Source organism: Octopus sinensis, linkage group LG10 (genome assembly GCF_006345805.1).
Source record: "Octopus sinensis linkage group LG10, ASM634580v1, whole genome shotgun sequence".
Classification (NCBI taxonomy): Eukaryota; Metazoa; Mollusca; class Cephalopoda; order Octopoda; family Octopodidae; genus Octopus; species Octopus sinensis.
In genome coordinates this window covers 53751905-53772457 of record NC_043006.1, presented here as the reverse complement: position 1 = coordinate 53772457, position 20553 = coordinate 53751905, and the positions used below count along the sequence as shown (strand labels likewise).

The 20553-nt window shown below is 37.6% G+C and overlaps 1 protein-coding gene across 5 annotated transcripts in view; it reads left to right on the top strand.

Moving 5' to 3' along the window:
- Window positions 1–8930: 8930 nt before the first annotated feature.
- LOC115216683 (transmembrane protein 229B) overlaps window positions 8931–20553 on the top strand; it is a 60294-nt gene continuing 48671 nt past the window's right edge. Inside the window, exons 1-2 of one of the 5 annotated variants that reach the window (XM_036506686.1) lie at window positions 8956–9030; window positions 12328–12400. Coding sequence is in view for 1 of the 5 variants with exons in the window: in XM_036506684.1 (XP_036362577.1) it covers window positions 9085–9162 (78 nt within the window). In the remaining 4 variants the exon portion in view is untranslated. Of the gene's footprint in view, window positions 9163–12327; window positions 12401–20553 lie in introns of all 5 variants that reach the window. The other 4 variants (XM_036506684.1, XM_029786196.2, XM_036506685.1 and 1 more) reach the window with 4 other exon arrangements.

Genomic DNA, 20553 nt, shown 5'->3' with positions numbered 1-20553 from the left:
GCTCAACAAATGTTTACTGATATTGGCGGTAAACCTGCGTGTCTAATTTGTGGAGACAATGTGGCTGTGATCAAGGAATATAATCTAAGACGGCACTACGAGACTAATCATCTAGACAAATCGAAAAACTTGAATGCTGAACAGAAGCTACAGAAGGTTAGAATTGAAGAGGAATCTAACATCACAGCAGACGTTTTTCACAGAAGCAAAAGCACAAAGTGAAGCTACTGTGAAAGCAAGTTTTATTGTGACAGAGGATATCAAATCAGCCCAACCATTTGCTGAGGGAGAGTTTCTGAAGAATTACATGATGAAAGTGTGTGACATCTTGTGTCCAGACGAAAAGCAGATGTTTGCAAATGTAAGCCTAAGCCTTAGCAAAAATACAATTGCTGATCGAGTTTGTGAGATGGCCACTGAAACACCAGTACTGGTTGTCAGGCGGCAGTGGTGGGGAAAACAGACACAAAACACACAAATATATATATATATATATATATATATATATATATATATATATATATATATATATTATATATATATATATATATATATATATATATATTATATATATATATATATATATATATATATATATATATATAATATATATATAATATATATATATATATAGGTGCAGGAGTGGCTGTGTGGTAAGTAGCTTGCTAACCAACCACATGGTTCTGGGTTCAGTCCCACTGCGTGGCATCTTGGGCAAGTGTCTTCTGCTATAGCCCCGGGCCGACCAATGCCTTGTGAGTGGATTTGGTAGACAGAAACTGAAAGAAGCCTGTCGTATATATGTATATATGTGTGTGTGTATATGTTTGTGTGTCTGTGTTTGTCCCCCTAGCATTGCTTGACAACCGATACTGGTGTGTTTACGTCCCCGTCACTTAGCGGTTCGGCAAAATAGACCGATAGTATAAGTACTGGGCTTACAAAGAATAAGTCCCGGGGTCGATTTGCTCGACTAACACTGTATAGTGTTAGGTGTCCTAACACTCTATACATTTGTCCTCTCTAGAACTTGTCAAATACAATTTTGTGAATCTACAAACAGCTTGTTCATTTATATAAAACTATCTACCTTCGTAATTGCTCGCCTTGTGCCTGAATTAGAAATTATCATATACAGTATATTATATTGCATCTACATATACACGTGCACACTTACATACTACATACAGATATACATGCATAGCGCAAAACATATAGAGAGAAAGAGAGTGAGAGAGAGAGAGAGAGGGAGAGAGAGAGAGAGAGAGAGAGAGATTAAGGGATGAAGCGGAGAACAAGAGAAACATTTAAATAAGGGAAATATTAAAATAAGAAACATTAAAACGTCTGATGTCAAATAAGTCAACGTCGAATCAATGATTCCAAGTATGCAACGCCAAAATGGCTGTGCCAAATCGTCTCATTCACAGGTAGTCACTCGGTTGTTGTTGTTATGTAACCCTCGGTCAGTCTTGATCGGGTAGCTGTATGGCTTCTACCTAGTGGTTGTTGTGTAGCCCTTGGTATATAGAGAGGTAGTTGTTGATCAGTCATTCCTGGTCGACCGGTCTTATGGTAAACGAGAAGTCGACCGAACGACGAAGGACAAACCTCAACTTTTACACCCCATCGTCGTATGATGTTATATTTTGAGTTTTTTTTTTATGTTTGTCCCTATAAAATTTAATATTATGGTATTTTTTTTACACCCCTTCTTTTTTTCTTTTTCCTATTGCAAATCAACATTCGAACTTCTTTTCGGTAGCCGGAAATATCATATGCATTTACGACAGTGAAATTCTGGCAATTCTGTATTTTCCCTTCTAAAAAGAGAGTACGCAGAACATAGGGATAACAAAAAGGCAACAAAGGGGATAACTAAGGGGTAGCTAATGTATCTAAGGAGTATGTAAAACTACATTATAAAATGTGACTTCTTTTTTTAAAAACGGTTTGGCTTTGATGAGAGGGAGATTTGGCTGCTACCTCTAGCATTCTGAGCGACAACAGATAAGCTTCCACGCCGTTTTTGGGTTCCTTTGTTACTCGTCTTTGGCATAAGTATAATTTGTAAGAGGCCACTCTTTGTTATAGTTATTTCAATGAAATCGTGAACGCTGATTTGGCAAGTTACCAACGACTATTACTCTCTTAAAGTACACCAAGCTCTTTATCTAAAAAAGAAAGATGTCACATGACTACAGTTTTGAAAGGTTTTCCTAGATGTTTAATAAACATATTTTTCTTTCATTAAAGCATCAAACACGCACTTACACACACGCACATACATGGATATACATACACAGTATATGTATGTATGTATGTATGTATGTATGTATGTATGTATGTATGTATGTATGTATGTATGTATGTATGTATGTATGTATGTATGTATGTATGTATGTATGTATGTATGTATGTATGTATGTATGTATGTATGTATGTATGTATGTATGTATGTATGTATGTATGTATGTATGTATATATATATATATATATATAATATATATATATATATATATATATATATTATATATATATATATATATATATACCTATTAATCGACCTCGAAAGGATGAAAGGCAAAGTCGACCTCGGCGGAATTTGAACTCAGAACGTAGCGGCAGACGAAATACCGCTAAGCATTTCGCCCGGCGTGCTAACGTTTCTGCCAGCTCGCCGCCTTACATCTTATTCTGGGATTGATGGAGTAAGATGCTCATTGAAACGCAACATTGTCAGAAGCTTCTGCGGCACAGATAGCCTTCGTGTTTTATTTTTTCTTTCTGCCATGCTGTTAAAACACTCAAATGGTTCACAATATTATACTGAGTTAAGGTGAGCATAAATTTCTTCGGTTTTAGTTCCTTTTGTGATGTCATGTACCCAATTACATGACGAAGTATAGTTTTTCTTTCTGAAATTTCGGAGCAGAGAGCTAGTTGATTTCATCAATTTCACTGTTCGACTAGTACTTATTTTAACGATCATAGAAAGATGAAAGGCAAAAATCGACCTCGTCAAAATTGAACTTAGAACATAAAGCCGGAAGAAATACCGTTAAGCATTTGGTCCGGTGCGTTAACGATTCTGTCAACTCGTTGCCTTAAATATCCTATTAATTCTTTATTTTTTTATTTGTTTCAGTCATTTGACTGCGGCCAAGCTGGAGCACCGCATTTAGTTGAGCAAATCGACCCCAGGACTTATCCTTCGGTTGCCTAGTACTTATTCTATCGGTCTCTTTTGCCGAACCGCTAAGTTACGGGGACGTAAACACACCAGCATCGGTTGTCCATCGACGTTGGTGGGGACAAACACAGACATACAAACACACACACACACACACACACACACACACACACACACACACACACATACGACGGGCTCCTTTCAGTTTCCGTCTGTCAAATCTACTCACAAGGCTTTGGCGGCGAGCTGGCAGAAACGTTAGCACGCCGGGCGAAATGCGTAGCCGTATTTCGGCTGTCGTTACGTTGTGAGTTCAAATTCCGCCGAGGTCGACTTTGCCTTTCATCCTTTCGGGGTCGATAAATAAAGTGCCAGTTACGGACTGGGGTCGATGTAATTGACTTAATCCCTTTGTCTGTCCTTGTTTGTCCCCTCTATGTCTAGCCGCTTCTGGGCAATAAAGAAATATATAGTAGAAGACATTTGCTCAATGTGCCACACATTGGGACTGAACCCGTAACCATGCGGATGGTAAGCAAGCTACTTACCACACAGCCACTCCTGTGCCTATAAATATTGATTTCAAATTATTAAGGCGGCAAGCTGGCAGAATGTCACCGCGCCGGAATAAATGCTTAGCAGTATTTCTTCCGACTTTACGTTCTGAGTTCAAATGTCGCCGGGGTTGACTTTGCTTTTCGTCCTTTCGGGGTCGATAAAATAAGTACCAGTGAGCACTGGGGCCAATATAATCGACTTGGACCATCCCCACAAAGCTTCTGCCTTTGTACCAAAATTTGAAATAAATATTGATTTCCACTTATGGCACAAGGCTAGTAAATTCAGAGAAAGGGGATAAGTTGATTACATTGACTCTAGTACTCAACTAGTACTTATATTATATCTACCCTAGTACACAACTGGTATTTATTTTAACGTTACCAGGATAAAAGGCAAAGTCAACCTCAGCAGAATTTGAACTCAGAACGTACGGACGAACGAAATGCCGCTAAGCATGCTAACGAATCTGGAAGCTCGCCATACTTAATATTAGGCACGTATCTGTAGCAAATGGTATTAGTCACCAGATTTTTATAAACGTGTTGTAAAACGATTTAATTTCCGTCATGAAAACTAACATTTTAAGAGAAATCCAATAACGTTCTGTTAAATCGAATATACCTTCGTTAAGAATAACTCAGGGCCATTCATCACCTGGGCATTGTCGGGGATTCTGTTAATGTGTATTTGTGCGTGTGTCTTTAATATATGTGTATGTGTGCGTATATTAAATATCTGTGTGTGTGTGTGTGTGTGTGTGTGTGTGTGTGTGTGTGTGTGTGTGTGTGTGTGTGTGTGTTGTGTTGTGTGTGCATGTATGTGTGTGGATTTAACGTTTGTTTTTCCAGCTTAATTCATTCTATTAAGTAGTGTAATACTAATCCTAATAGACCCATCTTTAATAGATTATCCTTGAAGAGGATAATCTATACTTTCATTTAAACTAGATCACAAAACATATCTGATTACACCACCACTACTTGTTCTGTCAAAATTTGCTATACACATATATATGGCCGCAGTCAAATGACTCTCTCTCTCTTTACTCTTTTACTTGTTTCAGTCATTTGACTGTGGCCATACTGGAGCACCGCCTTTAGTCAAGCAAATCGACCCCAGAACTTATTCTTTGTAAGCCTAGTACTTATTCTATCGGTCTCTTTTGCCAAACCGCTAAGTTACGGGCACGTAAACACACCAGCGTCGGTTGTCAAGCGATGTTGGGGCGACAAACACATAGAGTGACCCGATAATATTACACCAGACTTAGAAAAATATGGAGTTGGAACTTCCCTTACAACAAAACAATATCCCACAATGCATTTGAAGTACTAGTGCTGATCTCAACATTTGGGATATTTGATTGGTCTGGAGAGGAAATCCACTCTATCGATATCAAAACCCGCAAAATCCTGACAACAACTGGGAACTTCTACAGAAACAGTGATGTTGACAGGCTCTACCTAAGAAGAAATGAAGGTGGTAGAGGCCTGAGATCAGTGCAGACGGCATTCGAATGCCATTACTCAGGCAGCAGCTGCTGAACAGCAGCCGCAAAAATAAATATATTAATGCTGTTTTGAAAAGTGAAATGAGCAACACTGTACGAGTTGGCAGTGAGCTCCTCGATAAGCACTCTCTTCCTGATGATCTCCTATACAGCCCCAAAACAGCTGGGCTCTCTTACCTCAGAGAAGACCTGGATAGAAAGCACTCAGCATACAAAAAAATGTTTAGCATGGGTATGTTGCCCGGATGCTTGAAGAAGACAGTAGAATTGACACAAAGCGCAGCCTGTTTTGGACACAAGACCACTACATCACATCACACTTTGAAACCTATGCGTTTGCAATCCAGGAACAGAAGATTGCCACTAAGTACCAGGTGAACAAGAGGGACAGTGACGCTCTTGTAATCCCAAGGTGCAACCGAATGAGTAGGCTATGTAATGTTTCTGTGGAAGGCATTACGCATGTGATTAGCAGCTGTCCTAAAATGTCTCGGTACTACCTCCCTATGCGGCACGATGTTGTTGCTAAAACAACTTACATGCCATCCGCAAAAATGACTGTTCTGAAATAAACTTAGAAAATCCCTCTGTTATAGATTACATTCATAAACACCAACTCAAGGAATACTGGTGGAATATTCCCATCAAAACTTCTGTCAAATGTAAGCATAACAGGCCGGATATTGTTGTTTGGGATAGAGGACCAAAGGTATTTACCGTCATAGAGGTCAGTTGTCCTGCAGATATTAATATCTCTTTGAAAATCAAAGAAAAAGAGGATATCTATGGACAACTGCTTCAAAACCTCCAGCTTCTATAATCAGACTATGAATTCATATTCATACCAATGATAATTGGAGCACTAGGTTTTGTCAGTAAATGCTTAAAGGAGAATGTGGATAAATTGGGATTTTCAGAAAGAGAAACTGACCTGCTGATTTGTACATTACAAGTGCAATCTGTGAGTAGAACAGTAAAAATATGCAAGACTTTTCTCAAGTTCCAAATGTGAATTTGTCTGTGTTAATTGCATCCCAACGATGGAGCCTTGTATCTTTGTCGAAAACCGGCTCTTATAATCCCAAGATGCAACCGCATGTGTAGGCTATGTAATGTTTCTGTGGAAGACATTATGCATGTAGTTAGCAGCTGTCCTAAAATGTCGTCTCGGTACTACCTCCCTATGCGGCACGATGTTGTTGCTAAAACAACTTACGTGCCATCCGCAAAAACGACTGTTCTGAAATAAACTCAGAAAACTCCTGTGTAGTGGAATACATTCTTAAACACCAACTCAAGGAATACTGGTGGAATATTCCCATCAAAACTTCTGTCAAATGTAAGCATAACAGGCCGGATATTGCTGTTTGGGATAGAAGAGTAAAGATATGTACCATCATAGAGGTTAGTTGCCCTGCAGTTATTAATATCTCCTTGAAAATTAAAGAAAAAGAGGATATCTATGGACAACTGCTTCGAAACCGCTTCGTACACTAAGGAAGGTGATAACTCGAAGGGATATCGCAGGTCATTAAGAATGAAATGTCCGATTTTGAGCTGAAAGTTTATTTTACTTTATCTCAACAAAAAGCAATGCAGTTAATCAAAGTATGCTCCTAAATTATCAATACAATTTTGCCATTTTATCAGTAGCTTATTTATGTCGGCAGCGAAGAATTCTGGAGAGCACCAGGTGATGAAATCACGAAAGGCTTCAGATTTGAAGTTTTTCCTTGCAAAAAGTTTCTAATGCCTGGAAAACGTGATAATCAGTTGGTGCAAGGTTTGGTGAATATGGTGGATATCAGAGTACTTCCAAGTTCGGTTCCTATAACTTGAGTAGCGTTCTTTGTGCAACATGTGGTCGAGCATTGTCTTGCAAGAGAATTGGGCTGTCTCTGTTGACCAATCTCGGTTGTTTAATTGCAAGTTCACTCATCATGTCATCCAATGTAAACATCCACTGTAATTGACTTACCAGTCTCATGAAGTTGTAGTGGATGACATCAGCACTGGATCACCAATAAGTACCAGTTTAACACTGGGGTCTATCCCCCTACCCCGAAATTGCTGGCTTTGTGCCAAAATTTGAAACCATTATTATTATTATTATTATTATTATTATTATTATTGAGTAAGAGCAGTGCATGCCATCAAACTGACACTGGGGCAAAGTATACAAAGCCCAGTATACCCATCATAACTACCCGTCTGATAAGGCACATACATCACAACTATATGTGCATGACATGGTGATCTCATATCAAGATAAGCAGCACATAACCTTGCAAGTAGGGCTCCGTTAGAATTTTCTTCAGGTCGAGTATTTCATCCCGCTCAAAAGGTCCCTGAATAAGGATTGTTTGAGGATGGTGAACGAAACACCTATGTTTCCAAAGGTGAATTATCCAACCCCCCACCAAATTCCTCTTAACACGTAGCTGTGATGCTCGTGATAAGAGATGTATATATCGTCAGTCACTAAGGGACATGCTCAACTGGTTAAGGTCAAACAACTGACAAGCAAATCTGTGATATTGAGCAGAATATTTGCTGTAGCCCATCGTTTATACCAAGACAAAACAATGTCCATGATAACACTTCCATCATGTACATTGTTTTGTCTTGGTTATTATTCTGAAAGTCTCTCGGATAATTCTTAATTTCTGGTTGTTCTTTACTTGAAAGCAGGCAATAACAAATCACCAAAGGTTTCATGTAGTGCCTTCTCCTGTGACTCAAAGAGACATTACTCTCCTTAGAATGCGAGCTGTACCCAACAATGCTGTCTTCTGGATCACTTCGAGCCTGACAACAGCTCCAATATTCTTAGGTTATCATCATTATCATCATCATCATCATCATCATCATCATCATCATCATCATCATCATTATTATCATTATTATTACTATTATTATTATTATTATTATTATTATTATTATTATTATTATTATTATATTATTATTATTATTATTATTATTATTATTCAGTGTTTGTTAGAGGTGGTCAAGCCCCGTTAAAATACCTCACAAGATTTTGTCGCGTCTATTCACGTTTAATTTCGTACACCAATAAGGTCAACATCTCAATTTATCTTTTTAGAATCAATTAAGTAACAACAAATAAAGTGCTGGAATCGATTTAATTAGCCATAAAGCCATAACCCCCCCCCTCGCCTACACGTTTGTGGCATTGTACCAATGTTAGAAGAAATTATTAGATATTATTACAAATAACATACAGACATCACATTGTGTGACCTTGGTTTTAGCAAAGATGTGCCGGTTGTTGTGTTTGAACTGTTTATCCAATGTATATAAAAACAGTCATGGGTGATAATAATGATGAAGATAAATAACTCATGTGGAATCACGAACGCAACGCACGAATATATAATTATATATATATATATATATATGTGTGTGTGTGTGTGGTGTGTGTGTGTGTGTGTGTGTGGTGTGTGTGTGTGTATGTATGTATGTATGTATGTATGTATATATATATATATATATATATATATATATATATGCGTGTGTGGTGTATGTGCAAGTGGGTGTGTGTATAAATAAATAAGGATAGATAAATAAATAGATAGTTAGGTAGATGGAGGAGTAGAAAAAAAGGTGGAGTGAAAGGTGATGAGACAGAGAGAGAAAGAACGAGGGTGTATTATAATTACATATATTTACCAGAGCAGATTAAAGAAAAGGCCATCAGACTGAAGGTTAAAGTAGAGCGCAATCGTCAGTTAATGAAAGAAGGAAGGTACGTGAGCCATTGGTACATCATTTCATTTTAAAAGTGTTTGGTTGTTTGGAGATGATTTTACATGCAGGGGCAAGGACTGTGTGGACTGGACTTTACTGCAGTGACAAACCGTACCCTCGCATTGTCCAGGTAGTCTTTCATTTCTAGTATTTTTGTTACATTGTGTAGGTGATTGTGGCGGTGGTGACAGTGTATTTGTGTGTGTGTTGGCAGCCTGTGACCATCTAAAGACAAAAATCACATACAGTGTGTTCTTTATATCGTAATCAGTTGTCGTTCATTGTGACTTGCATGGTTTATAATGGATCTAATGTATTGTTCGTACATTACTGGTTTTGTTTGTTCTTATTGTTATTTTTGTTGTTTGTTTATTCCTATTGCTTTTGTTGTTTGTTCGTTTCTTTAGTCCAGATTAGACCTGACGGAGCAGACCTATGATAAATATATTTCATCCATCAACATATCGTCCTTTATTCATTTAACTTCACTTAAGCTTTTATTATTTCGAGTCAAAATCTTCGTTGCGCCGACTGCGACCTGGTTACTGGCGCAGTTCTACTGCATCTCAGTAGACTGCGTCAGAGACCCGGCCGCAGTTAGTGTGACGAAACGCTCAACCACCGCTAATTGCACACGTCTAGTTTGTTTCTTTATCTCAGCCGGTCCTTAATGTGGGCTCAGAAGACACGTACGATGTGGACACTTTAGGAGCGTGACTGTTGAGACTCTATCCTTATCTCTACTGGTTTTTTAGTTTGCTTTGATCATCACTGTCAAAGCCAAGAATCCTATTGCTTGGGACTATTTTGAAGTTATTGGTACTACTGCAAATTTTATGTATACGAGATACACTTTTTATGCTTGACTGAACTAGCTGCTAGCGATAGTTGACGATTTTCTTTACGAGACTCACCTACCTCGCCTCAGCTTATCCTGATTAAGCAGACCTAAGATCAAAAATGTTGTAACCGTGATCATCTCATAATTTTCTGAATAATTTTATCTTTGGTTACAATATGCAATACGTTATTTGTCTAGAGACTCATTCACTGGCTCTTTTACTCTTTTACTTTTTTACTTGTTTCAATCATTTGACTGCGGCCATGCTGGAGCACCGCCTTTAGTTGAGGAAATCGACCCCAGGACTTATTCTTTGTAAGCCTAGTACTTATTCTATCGGTCTCTTTTGCCAAACCGCTAAGTTACGGGCACGTAAACACACCAGCATCTGTTGTTGGGAGGGACAAACACAGACACACAAATATATACACACAAATATATATATACATATATATATACGACAGGCTTCTTTCAGTTTCCATGTTATGAGTTACATAATTAGATAAGCTGCAAACTGAGTCAAAACTGTTTTGATATGTCAGCACCTCATCTATTTCACTTAATCCAGAGATTTCATAACTTTTTACGGCAATTTAACGTTATTTTGGTTACGTTAAAAAAAAAAAAGCAATTAAGAACATCGTTGAACAAGGAAATTTATTGAGTTGAAATTTGCAATGGTTTCCATAATTTAGAAGGTCAGATGGAATATGAAGAGCATTTTTATAGGTTTGTTTTAACTGGGTATTTCATGATGTTTGCTTAAAATACTGCTGTCGAAATTGTGATGATATTTGGTCGACCACTGATGAAGGATCGAGCATGTCCGCGTCCGTTCTGTATTTTCTCCTGTTTTTTTTTTCATATGTTCCTTTGTCGTTTACTGTGCCACATTATTATTATTATACATGCATACCTACTTATCACATACACGCATACACACATACATGTATACAAACATATATACTATAAGTCATTACGTTAAGATATATACTCTTTTACTCTTTTACTTGTTTCAGTCATTTGATTGCGGCCATGCTGGACACCGCTTTTAGTCGAGCAAATCGACGCCGGGACTTATTCTATCGGTCTCTTTTGCCGAACCGCTAAGTTACGGCGACGTAAACACACCAGCATCGGTTGTCAAGCAATGCTAGGGGGACAAACACAGACACACAAACACACACATACATACATATATATATATATACATATATACGACAGGCTTCTTTCAGTTTCCGTCTACCAAATCCACTCACAAGGCATTGGTCGTCCCGGGGCTATAGCAGAAGACACTTGCCCAAGATGCCATGCAGTGGGACTGAACCCGGAACCATGTGGTTGGTTAGCAAGCTATATATAAAACATTTTTATGCCATTATGATATGTCTGTTCTATACAGAACTGTGTTGCAACATTTTAGTCCCAAGAAAACGCCTTTTCCAGCTGGTTAACGACACACAAAGCAATGCCCATGACCCTTTACAGTGCCTCTTTCACGGATGAGAGGGAGAGAAGGGAAGAGAGGGAACTATCCTCAAACCAGAGATCTACTCTGAAGTGCTTGCATCAGCGTGGACTCTGCTAAAAGTACCCAAGATACTAGATGGTGATATCTTAACTGAAAAACTACCCAAGATTAAGTTCACCACCTAAGATTAAGTTCACCACCCAAGATTAAGTCTATCACCCAAGGTTAAGTCTACCGCCCAGTATTTTTTTTTTTACAATAATCTCTACGACCTACAAGTACTTTTAGACACGACAGCATATTATGTCTTTCATAACTACTTTCAACATCGAACTATTTTATAAGGAATAGAATAAAATAAACAGTTTTCACACAAGAAATTTAAAGCAAAACCAATGATAGGTAGTCACGTGAGGGTTCACTGTATTTATGTTACCGAGATGTTGCTGGTATATATCTACAATGAGAGATCAAATTGACAGCGACTGTCATACATACATACATACATACATACATACATACATACATACATACATACATACATGCATGCATACATACAAATACAGTCTGAAACTTCGAAATCACTGTCACCCCCTCTTGTAAAGTTTTAATAAGCATGTACTCTACTAGAAAAATATTGGGTAATCTTTCAGATTAATGTTATCTTAAACTGGTTTTATATGTAACTTGACATAAAAGCAAACTTTAATGTATATACATATATGTATGCATGTGTATATATGTGTGTGTATGTGTCTGTGTGTGGTGCTAAGACATGGCCTGGGCCAATAATGGCCGAAACCTATCAAAGTATATGTTCATATATATAAATGCATATACATATGCATACATACATACATAACATACATACATACATACATACATACATACATACATACACACGTGATGCATGCTGCTGAGTTCGCAAGTCGTGCCTGGATTATACTGTCATTTCAAAAGTTATTCTTCATGCTTTTCCACAGGAATTCTTCCCCTGAATCTCCACGATTTTGCTAGATTGTCGTTTGGCCTACAGTTGACGCATCCATCCCTTTAGTAGGTATCGTTCTGTTCTCTACTACATTTCTAGCGGCTCTCGTCACTAGGATAGCTTTGTGGGGGCATGGCTTAATGTTCGACGATAAATCCCTGTAATAGATTTTATCACTTTGCATGAAAATAATAGCATTCATGAGCTTGAACTGACCAGATGCTACTCTTTTAAATTCACTTTATTTTCCTTAATTATCAGGTTACTCTTTGGTCTCACAATTTTTGTTAAGTACAGGTGTAACCAAACAACACTATTGTTTACAAATGCAGGACATAAAAAACAAACAAACTATTGTTTTCTTAAGGAAGTTAGATAATAAGTAGATAATTGTACCAGCTAATTTGTAATTCCTGGTATTACATTCATTAATTCATATAATTGTTGATTGGTAAAAATCAAGCTTAAATCAAAATTATTGGATTTAAGATGATTGAACTAGCTCATCTCTAATTCCTGGCATTACATTTATTAATTTAGGTGATATAAACATGGGAAATGCTTTGCTCCCTGCAGAAACTTCAGCAGCTACTCAGAGGTTTTACAAGCTCTTCTAAATCCTTAACAATATTGGAAACGCTTCGGTATCGTCAGAAGGTATCTTAGGGTCACAAGCGTTTAGCTCCTTAGCCCGCGCGCATCACCTGGGTGAGGCAACGAGGACTGAATTAGTTTTTATCCACAGAAGGGTTCTACTGGCGGTCTCTTATCAACTATAGCCACCTTTAGCTACTGTGCCTATGTCCTTGGTGGCATTCTTCAGTTATTGCGGTTCCAGACCAATTTTATACGTACTGCACTGGCTAGAAAGCTGCGGCGGCCGTCTTTTATAGGGTTATGAGGTCACGTGCCATCCCTTGACAATGGCTTTGTCGAGCAAATCCTGATAATCAAACGGAATGAAAAATTATGGTATTTAAAACGATTGAACTAGTTTATTTCTAATTAAGTGGTGTTACGTTTATTAATTTAGGAAAAGTTAATTGGTAAAAAATCAATCTCAGCTCTTTAACTCGGCGTTTAAGATATACTGTATTAATGATTTGCCTATAATAGAGTGATGACTTGATTGAGTTGTTATACACCAAACTCAGCTTTGCCCTTCATCTTCTCGGGGTTGATAAAATTAAGGTCCAGTCGAGTACTGGAATTGATGAAATCGACTAACCCCCACATCGTCAAAAAAATTGTTGGCATTTTGTCTTAATCAGAAACCATTAATAATTTCTTCTCTGCATTTTGCAAAGAAGAAATTAGTATCATGGAATAAATATATATCCAATTACTGGCTATAAACTATCTAGAAAGGTAGAAAGATTTTTAAAAAAGTGGTGATTTCCTCATTCTCCATTTCATTTGCACATGTTTTAGCTGACAAATAGAACGAAACAAAATAAAACGAAAAAATAAATAAAACAGTAATTCATACGCAGGCGTAGGAGTGGCTGTGTGGTAAGTAGCTTGCCACATGGTTCTGGGTTCAGTTCCACTGCGTGGCACCTTGGGCAAGTGTCTTCTACTATAGCCTCGGACCGACCAAAGCCTTGTGAGTGGATTTGGTAGACGGAAACTGAAAGAAGCCCGTCGTATATATATATGTATATATATATATATATATATATAATATATATATATATATATATATATATATATATATATATATATATATATATATAATATATATATAATATATTATATATATATATATATATATATATATATATATATATATATATATAATATATATATATTATATACATACATACATAGTAGCAGTATCGCCCGGCGTTGCTCGGGTTTGTAAGGGAAATAACTATATAAGCATTTTTAGAGTTACTTCCCTTATAGATGCCAATTCGGGCTTTCTTAGCCATTTCTGTTTTGGTGTCTTCAAGCCATGAAGTCGTTGTTCTAAAAGAACGCTGGTCTCCTTGACAACGATTTACGACGTTGATTCCTTACACTCCCTTCCCCACAGCTTCACGAGGGAGGGAAGAAGGGGGAGAAGCAAACAGGTGCAGGTGTGACCATGGACGCCAACTCCGCCGCCATCGACACACGAAAAATTATGCATTAAAATGGAATAAAAAATGATGTTAAATTATTTTTAAAATCGTAGACTCATCGTAGACGCGCGCTAATACTCAGACGGGCTCGATATGAATCACGACTATAAGATACCCGAATTTGGTTAAACTGCACCGCAAAATGTGGGAGTAGTTAGGAATCTAAATCGAAGGGGACAGACACTCACACAACTACAGTTTTATATATATATATAATATATATATATATATATATATATATATATATATATATATATATATATATATATAGTATAGGGTTTACATCTGGCCAAAATCTTCCATTGTATGTCATAATCGACACCTTTATCTCTTAAAGACCAAATATGATTAGACAATTGTGTCGCTTTTCTTTTGTTCCAGTGCCTAAAGCTCAAAGTGTGGTTATTGAACCTGGCCTTGAAATTACCCTCTGTAAGGCCCACGTATTTCTTCGTCGAAACGGTGTCTTTAGTGGTTATAGAGTTTACGGTAGCTTCATATATGATGGTCTTGGACATGCAAGCTCCATTTAGCGGGCACAATTCTTTATTCCTGCATGAACAGCTGTTTTCTTCTTGTGTTTTTTGTATGTTATGTTTGATTATGCTTTTAAAATTGGTAGTTGAACTAAAACTAATTTTTAAATTGTGTCTATTGAAGAGTTTCCTATAAGTATGGTTAACTGGAAAATGTCTATCTATCAGTGCTAGGAAATATTTACCTATATTGAAGGCCACTTCGGGTGAGTAAGGGGGGCGTAAACCAGATGACCTTCCTATTTCTATTATTCCTTTTCCTTACTGTTGGGCTAGTGATAGGTGTATATTTTATTTTATCGGTAAAACCACTATCTTTTAAAGCCTTATTATAAACTGGGGCAACGCTATTGAAGATGTCCTCATCAGATGAGAGGCTAGAAATCCTCTTACTAATATTTTTAACTAAATTTTTGAATACTATAGGGGGATGGCATGAACCTACATTAATATAACTTAGTCTATCATTGGGCTTCCTATAAGGCTTATAAATATTCTTATTAAGATCTAAAGAAACGTCTAAGAAATTGACAACCGTCAGGTTAGTATCTATAGTTATACTAAGTCCGAAGTGTTTCATTAACTGGATAATATCCTTCCTAAAACGATCTTGTGCTGGTCCATTTGTATTAGCTGTTAAGGCGAGGGCATCATCTTTGTAGATGGCGAAATGTACGTTAGGGAATGTCTTACCTAAGGTATCTAGGAGAAAAAGTCCAATTAGATCACAGATGCCTGCCCCATCATATGAACCCATGCTCACATCGAAAGCGCCCTCTGTGTCGGTGTTTTTTACCCACTTTGCGTCCTCACTAAAAAGTAAGGTCTTTCTAGCATGGAAGATTATTTCCTTATCATTGGTACTAATTTCTATGAAGTCACTAGCGAAGATGAAGCTACCGTAAACTCTATAACCACTAAAGACACCGTTTCGACGAAGAAATACGTGGGCCTTACAGAGGGTAATTTCAAGGCCAGGTTCAATAACCACACTTTGAGCTTTAGGCACTGGAACAAAAGAAAAGCGACACAATTGTCTAATCATATTTGCTCTTTAAGAGATAAAGGTGTCGATTATAACATACAATGGAAGATTTTGGCCAGATGTAAGCCCTATACTAACGGCAGCGGAAGGTGCGGTCTATGCGACATGGAGAGATGGCTTATCTGGAAAAGCAGCTTAGACCCTACTACATGTCTAAATACAAGGACAGAGCTTTTCGGATCATGCCCACATGTGACTAAATTTCTGTTACGTTTTTGGTCCCCTAAAGAAAACAGATAGAACATGCTTTCTATGTTATGTCCCAAGAAGAATTTATATATTTTTATATATTTTTATATATTTTTTATGTATTTTTATATAATTTTTATGACGAAAAATGCGAGCGATGTATAAGTACGCAGGCAAGCAGAGTTATAACAGAGTAATTTCCCTTTATTTAACGGTATTTTTTCATAACGTTTTCAAATAGCCAGATAACCGAAGAGATGGTGTTGTGGATTTCCACTTCGGCATCTGAAACTCAGAGTTTTATCTTGACTACCGAGTAATGTAACATATTGTATATATATATATATATATATATATATATATATATATATATATATATATATAATATATATATATATATATGTGTGTGTGTGTGTGTGTGTGTATACGCTGTGTGTCTGTGTTTGTCTCACCAACATCACTTGACAACCGATGCTGGTGAGTTTACGTCCCCGTAACTTAGCGGTTCGGCAAAAGAGACCGATAGAATAAGTACTAGGCTTACAAAGAATAAGTCCTGGGGTCGATTCGCTAGACTAATGGCGGTGCTGCAGCATGGCCACAGTCAAATGACTGAAACTACATGAGTTGAGAAAAGTTTTGTCAATGGTGTATTGTTGTGTTGATCTCTCAGCGGGAGAATTCTACCCCGATTGGTCGACTTTTTTGTGATCTAATCACACAAAGTTTCGCTCCAGATTTTCTGCCTTCAAGCAGACTGTGGTAATAAATGCTTCTTAGACAAACAAGAAACTTGATATTTTAGCATTATTTCGGCTTGTGATTGCAAAACAAAAGTGGAAAATATTGAATCTGTTCGGCTGCCACAGGAAAAAATAAGCCGAATATCGATGTATCGAGTGCTGAAGGAGGATCTCAGGACCTACCCCTACAAGATAATCTGCCATCATTAGCTTGCGCAAATTTATAAGGTCATGAAACAAGAGAGAACTCGTCTTATACTGCGTCATATTGCTGAAGGTACGCTGCCCAACCTGGTGTTCACTGATGAACAGAAATTTGACATCGAACAGAGAATAAATCACCAGAATGACTGATTTTGGAGTATATCTGGCTTCATCGAGGGTAGACGCCAAAATCCACTGTCAGTTATAGTTTGGGCGGATGTGACAGCCAGTGGAAAGTATCCCCTCGTTTTGATGCCCTCGGGTGTTAAAATTAACATCCAGCGATACATTAACGACATTCTGGAAGCTGAACTGCTTCCATACGCGAATGAGCACTTTCAAGGCACACCTTGGAGCCTTCAAAAGGCCTCGGTGGTCTCACAGCTCCAAATAGACACAATATTGGATTCAGGAAAACATTCCGCCGTTCATAGGCAAGGATATATAGAAGATCCGATTTCAACCCGCTGGATTTTTCTGTTTGGTCCATTTTGCAGACGAGTATCTCGAGCACTCCTCATGCTTCGCTCGATGCTCTGAAGGTAAAACTGTGCCGGGAATGGGCTTCCATTCCGCAAGAATGTGTGAAGCATTCGCACCTAAACTGTGGTTCGAAGCAAAGGTGGTCATATCGAATAAATGTGGTAGTGCCATTATTGTGCATCCTTTACCACACACACACAACACACACACACACAAATATATATATATATATGTATGTATATATATATATATAATATATATATATATATATATATATATATATATATATAATGTTCCGATAATCTGATTAGTTGTTTTTTCTTCATTCTATATGCATTAATTTGTGAATATGAAATTATATTGCGTAATGCAGAGCATGCATATTAATGAAAACGTATGTAGAATTTCTTCCATACTGAAGTTAATACTACATGAAGAAAGTTACGAAACGGCTGTAATCCTATAGAAGTTATGTGGTTAGATAGAAATATATATTCACCTCTTATGCTTCCTGACTTTATGTTTTTAATATACATCCCATGAAATAATTTTATCGCTTGGATTTTCTGAATTTACCGGATTTTCCGTTACACGGATACTGTACATCACACGTTTTGTAATTTATTATCATTTGGACTGATAGTTGAGTCCATATGATGAACATTCTGTCATAGCTGCACGATTCTCTGAATTCACATCTTTCACTATTCATTTACACGTGCGCGCGTGCACACACACACACACACACACACACACACACACACACACACACACATACACACACATACACACACATACACACACACAACAGTTTTCGGTACTGCTTCGTATTTCTTTACTGCCCACAAGGGGCTAGACACAGAGGGAACAAACAAGGACAGACAAAGGGATTAAGTCGATTGCATCGACCCCAGTGCGTAACTGGTACTTATTTAATCGACCCCGAAAGGATGAAAGGCAAAGTTGACCTTGGCGGAATTTGAACTCAGAACATAGCGGCAGACGAAATACTTGTTTCTTTATTACCCACAAGGGGCTAAACATAGAGGGGACAAACAAGGACAGACAAACGGATTAAGTCGATTACATCGACCCCAGTGCGTAACTGGTACTTAACCTATCGACCCCGAAAGGATGAAAGGCAAAGTCGACCTCGGCGGAATTTGAACTCAGAACGTAACGGCAGACGAAATACCGTTAAGCATTTCGCCCGGCGTGCTAATGTTTCTGCCAGCTCGCCTTCTATACTGTTTCTACCAACCAAATTCCATCCACATGACATGCCTTAACCCAAGTTTATGATTGAAGACATTTAACCGAAGTACTGTGCAGTAGACTTGAACCTGGAAGCACAGCGTTAAAAACTGCTGAGCTGCACAGCCATATGCAAGCCCATGTCGTACTTTTCGAAAAATATCAGCGAGCATGAACAACTGAAAATAGTTACAAGTGAGAATCGAAACCAAATCGCGGATTAGTTGAACTGGAAACGTTACACTCTTCTATGCCAGACATCACAAAAGAAGCAAAGAATATCATGACAATGGTAATAATTTCTTTTGACGGCGTAAAAAGACAATTTTGCTGGAGAGCTATATTGTAACGATATTTTTTTTTAATCGTGTATAAATTACACAGAAGCTGTCTTAATCAGATTTCCTGGGATCATTGGCAATCCAACAAGATAATCGATGACGAACAACTGGTGGATAAGGGAATATGGGTCTGTGTTGGACAACTTTTTATCAATATAAATGTAATCGCTGAGGCAATAAGACACTGCACGATAAAGAGGATTTTTTTATTTAGTCCATCATCTATGATTACCAGAATCATCTTAATTTGCCGAAGTACCAAGCATTTCAAGGTTTTACAAAATTAGGTCGTTCATTCTATTGTTGAGTACAGAAAAACTAGCAATTATCTTCCAACACTATAAAACTTAAATGGGAAATATTCCGAGAAAATAACCATGTTATTGTCTGTTTTGGCACAAAAACGCTACTGTCGCTGCTTTCAAGGAAATAAGCTCCTTAATAACAAAGGACATTGATGTTAGACTAGACTTTTTCATTGACGACTTGAAAATTTATCAATAATAAAATGGAGCAAGGAAACAATTTAAACTAGTAGAAACATTTTCACCCGAACTGCAAATGGAATCTGTCCAGAAAAAGATTTCACATCCAACTATATATTTCTTTACTACCACAGAGGGGACAAACAAGGACAGACAAACGGATTAAGTCGATTACATCGACCCCAGTGCGAAACTGGTACTTAATTTATCGACCCTGAAAGGATGAAAGCAAAGTCGACCTCGGCGGAATTTGAACTCAGAACGTAACGGCAGACGAAATACCGCTAAGCATTTCGCCTGGCGTGCTAACGTTTCTGCCAGATCGCCGCCTTGCATCCTACTATAAACTACAGTTAAACTATCAATGGCCTTTATATCATTTATATTTGTAAATCAAATAAAACCTTAGGATAGATTAATAATGTATTCTATAAGATCGTTAGGCAACACGACTAGAGTAACTAATGATTATTACGTTAGGATTCAGAATGAAACAACCTTGTAGTACTAATACTGGTTTCAAATCTTGACACAAGGACAGCTATTTGGGGGCAGAGAGTAAGTCGATTACATCGACCTCAATCCTTAACTGGTACTTATTTTATCGTCTCTGAAACGATGAAAGGCGAAGTCGACCTCGGCAGAATTTGAACCCAGAACGTAGATAGATGAAATAGCTATTTCTTTACTACCCATAAGGGGCTAAACACAGAGAGGACAAACAAGGACAGACAAACGGATTAAGTCGATTATATGGACCCCAGTGCGTAGCTGGTACTTATTTAATCGACCCCGAAAGGATGAAAGACAAA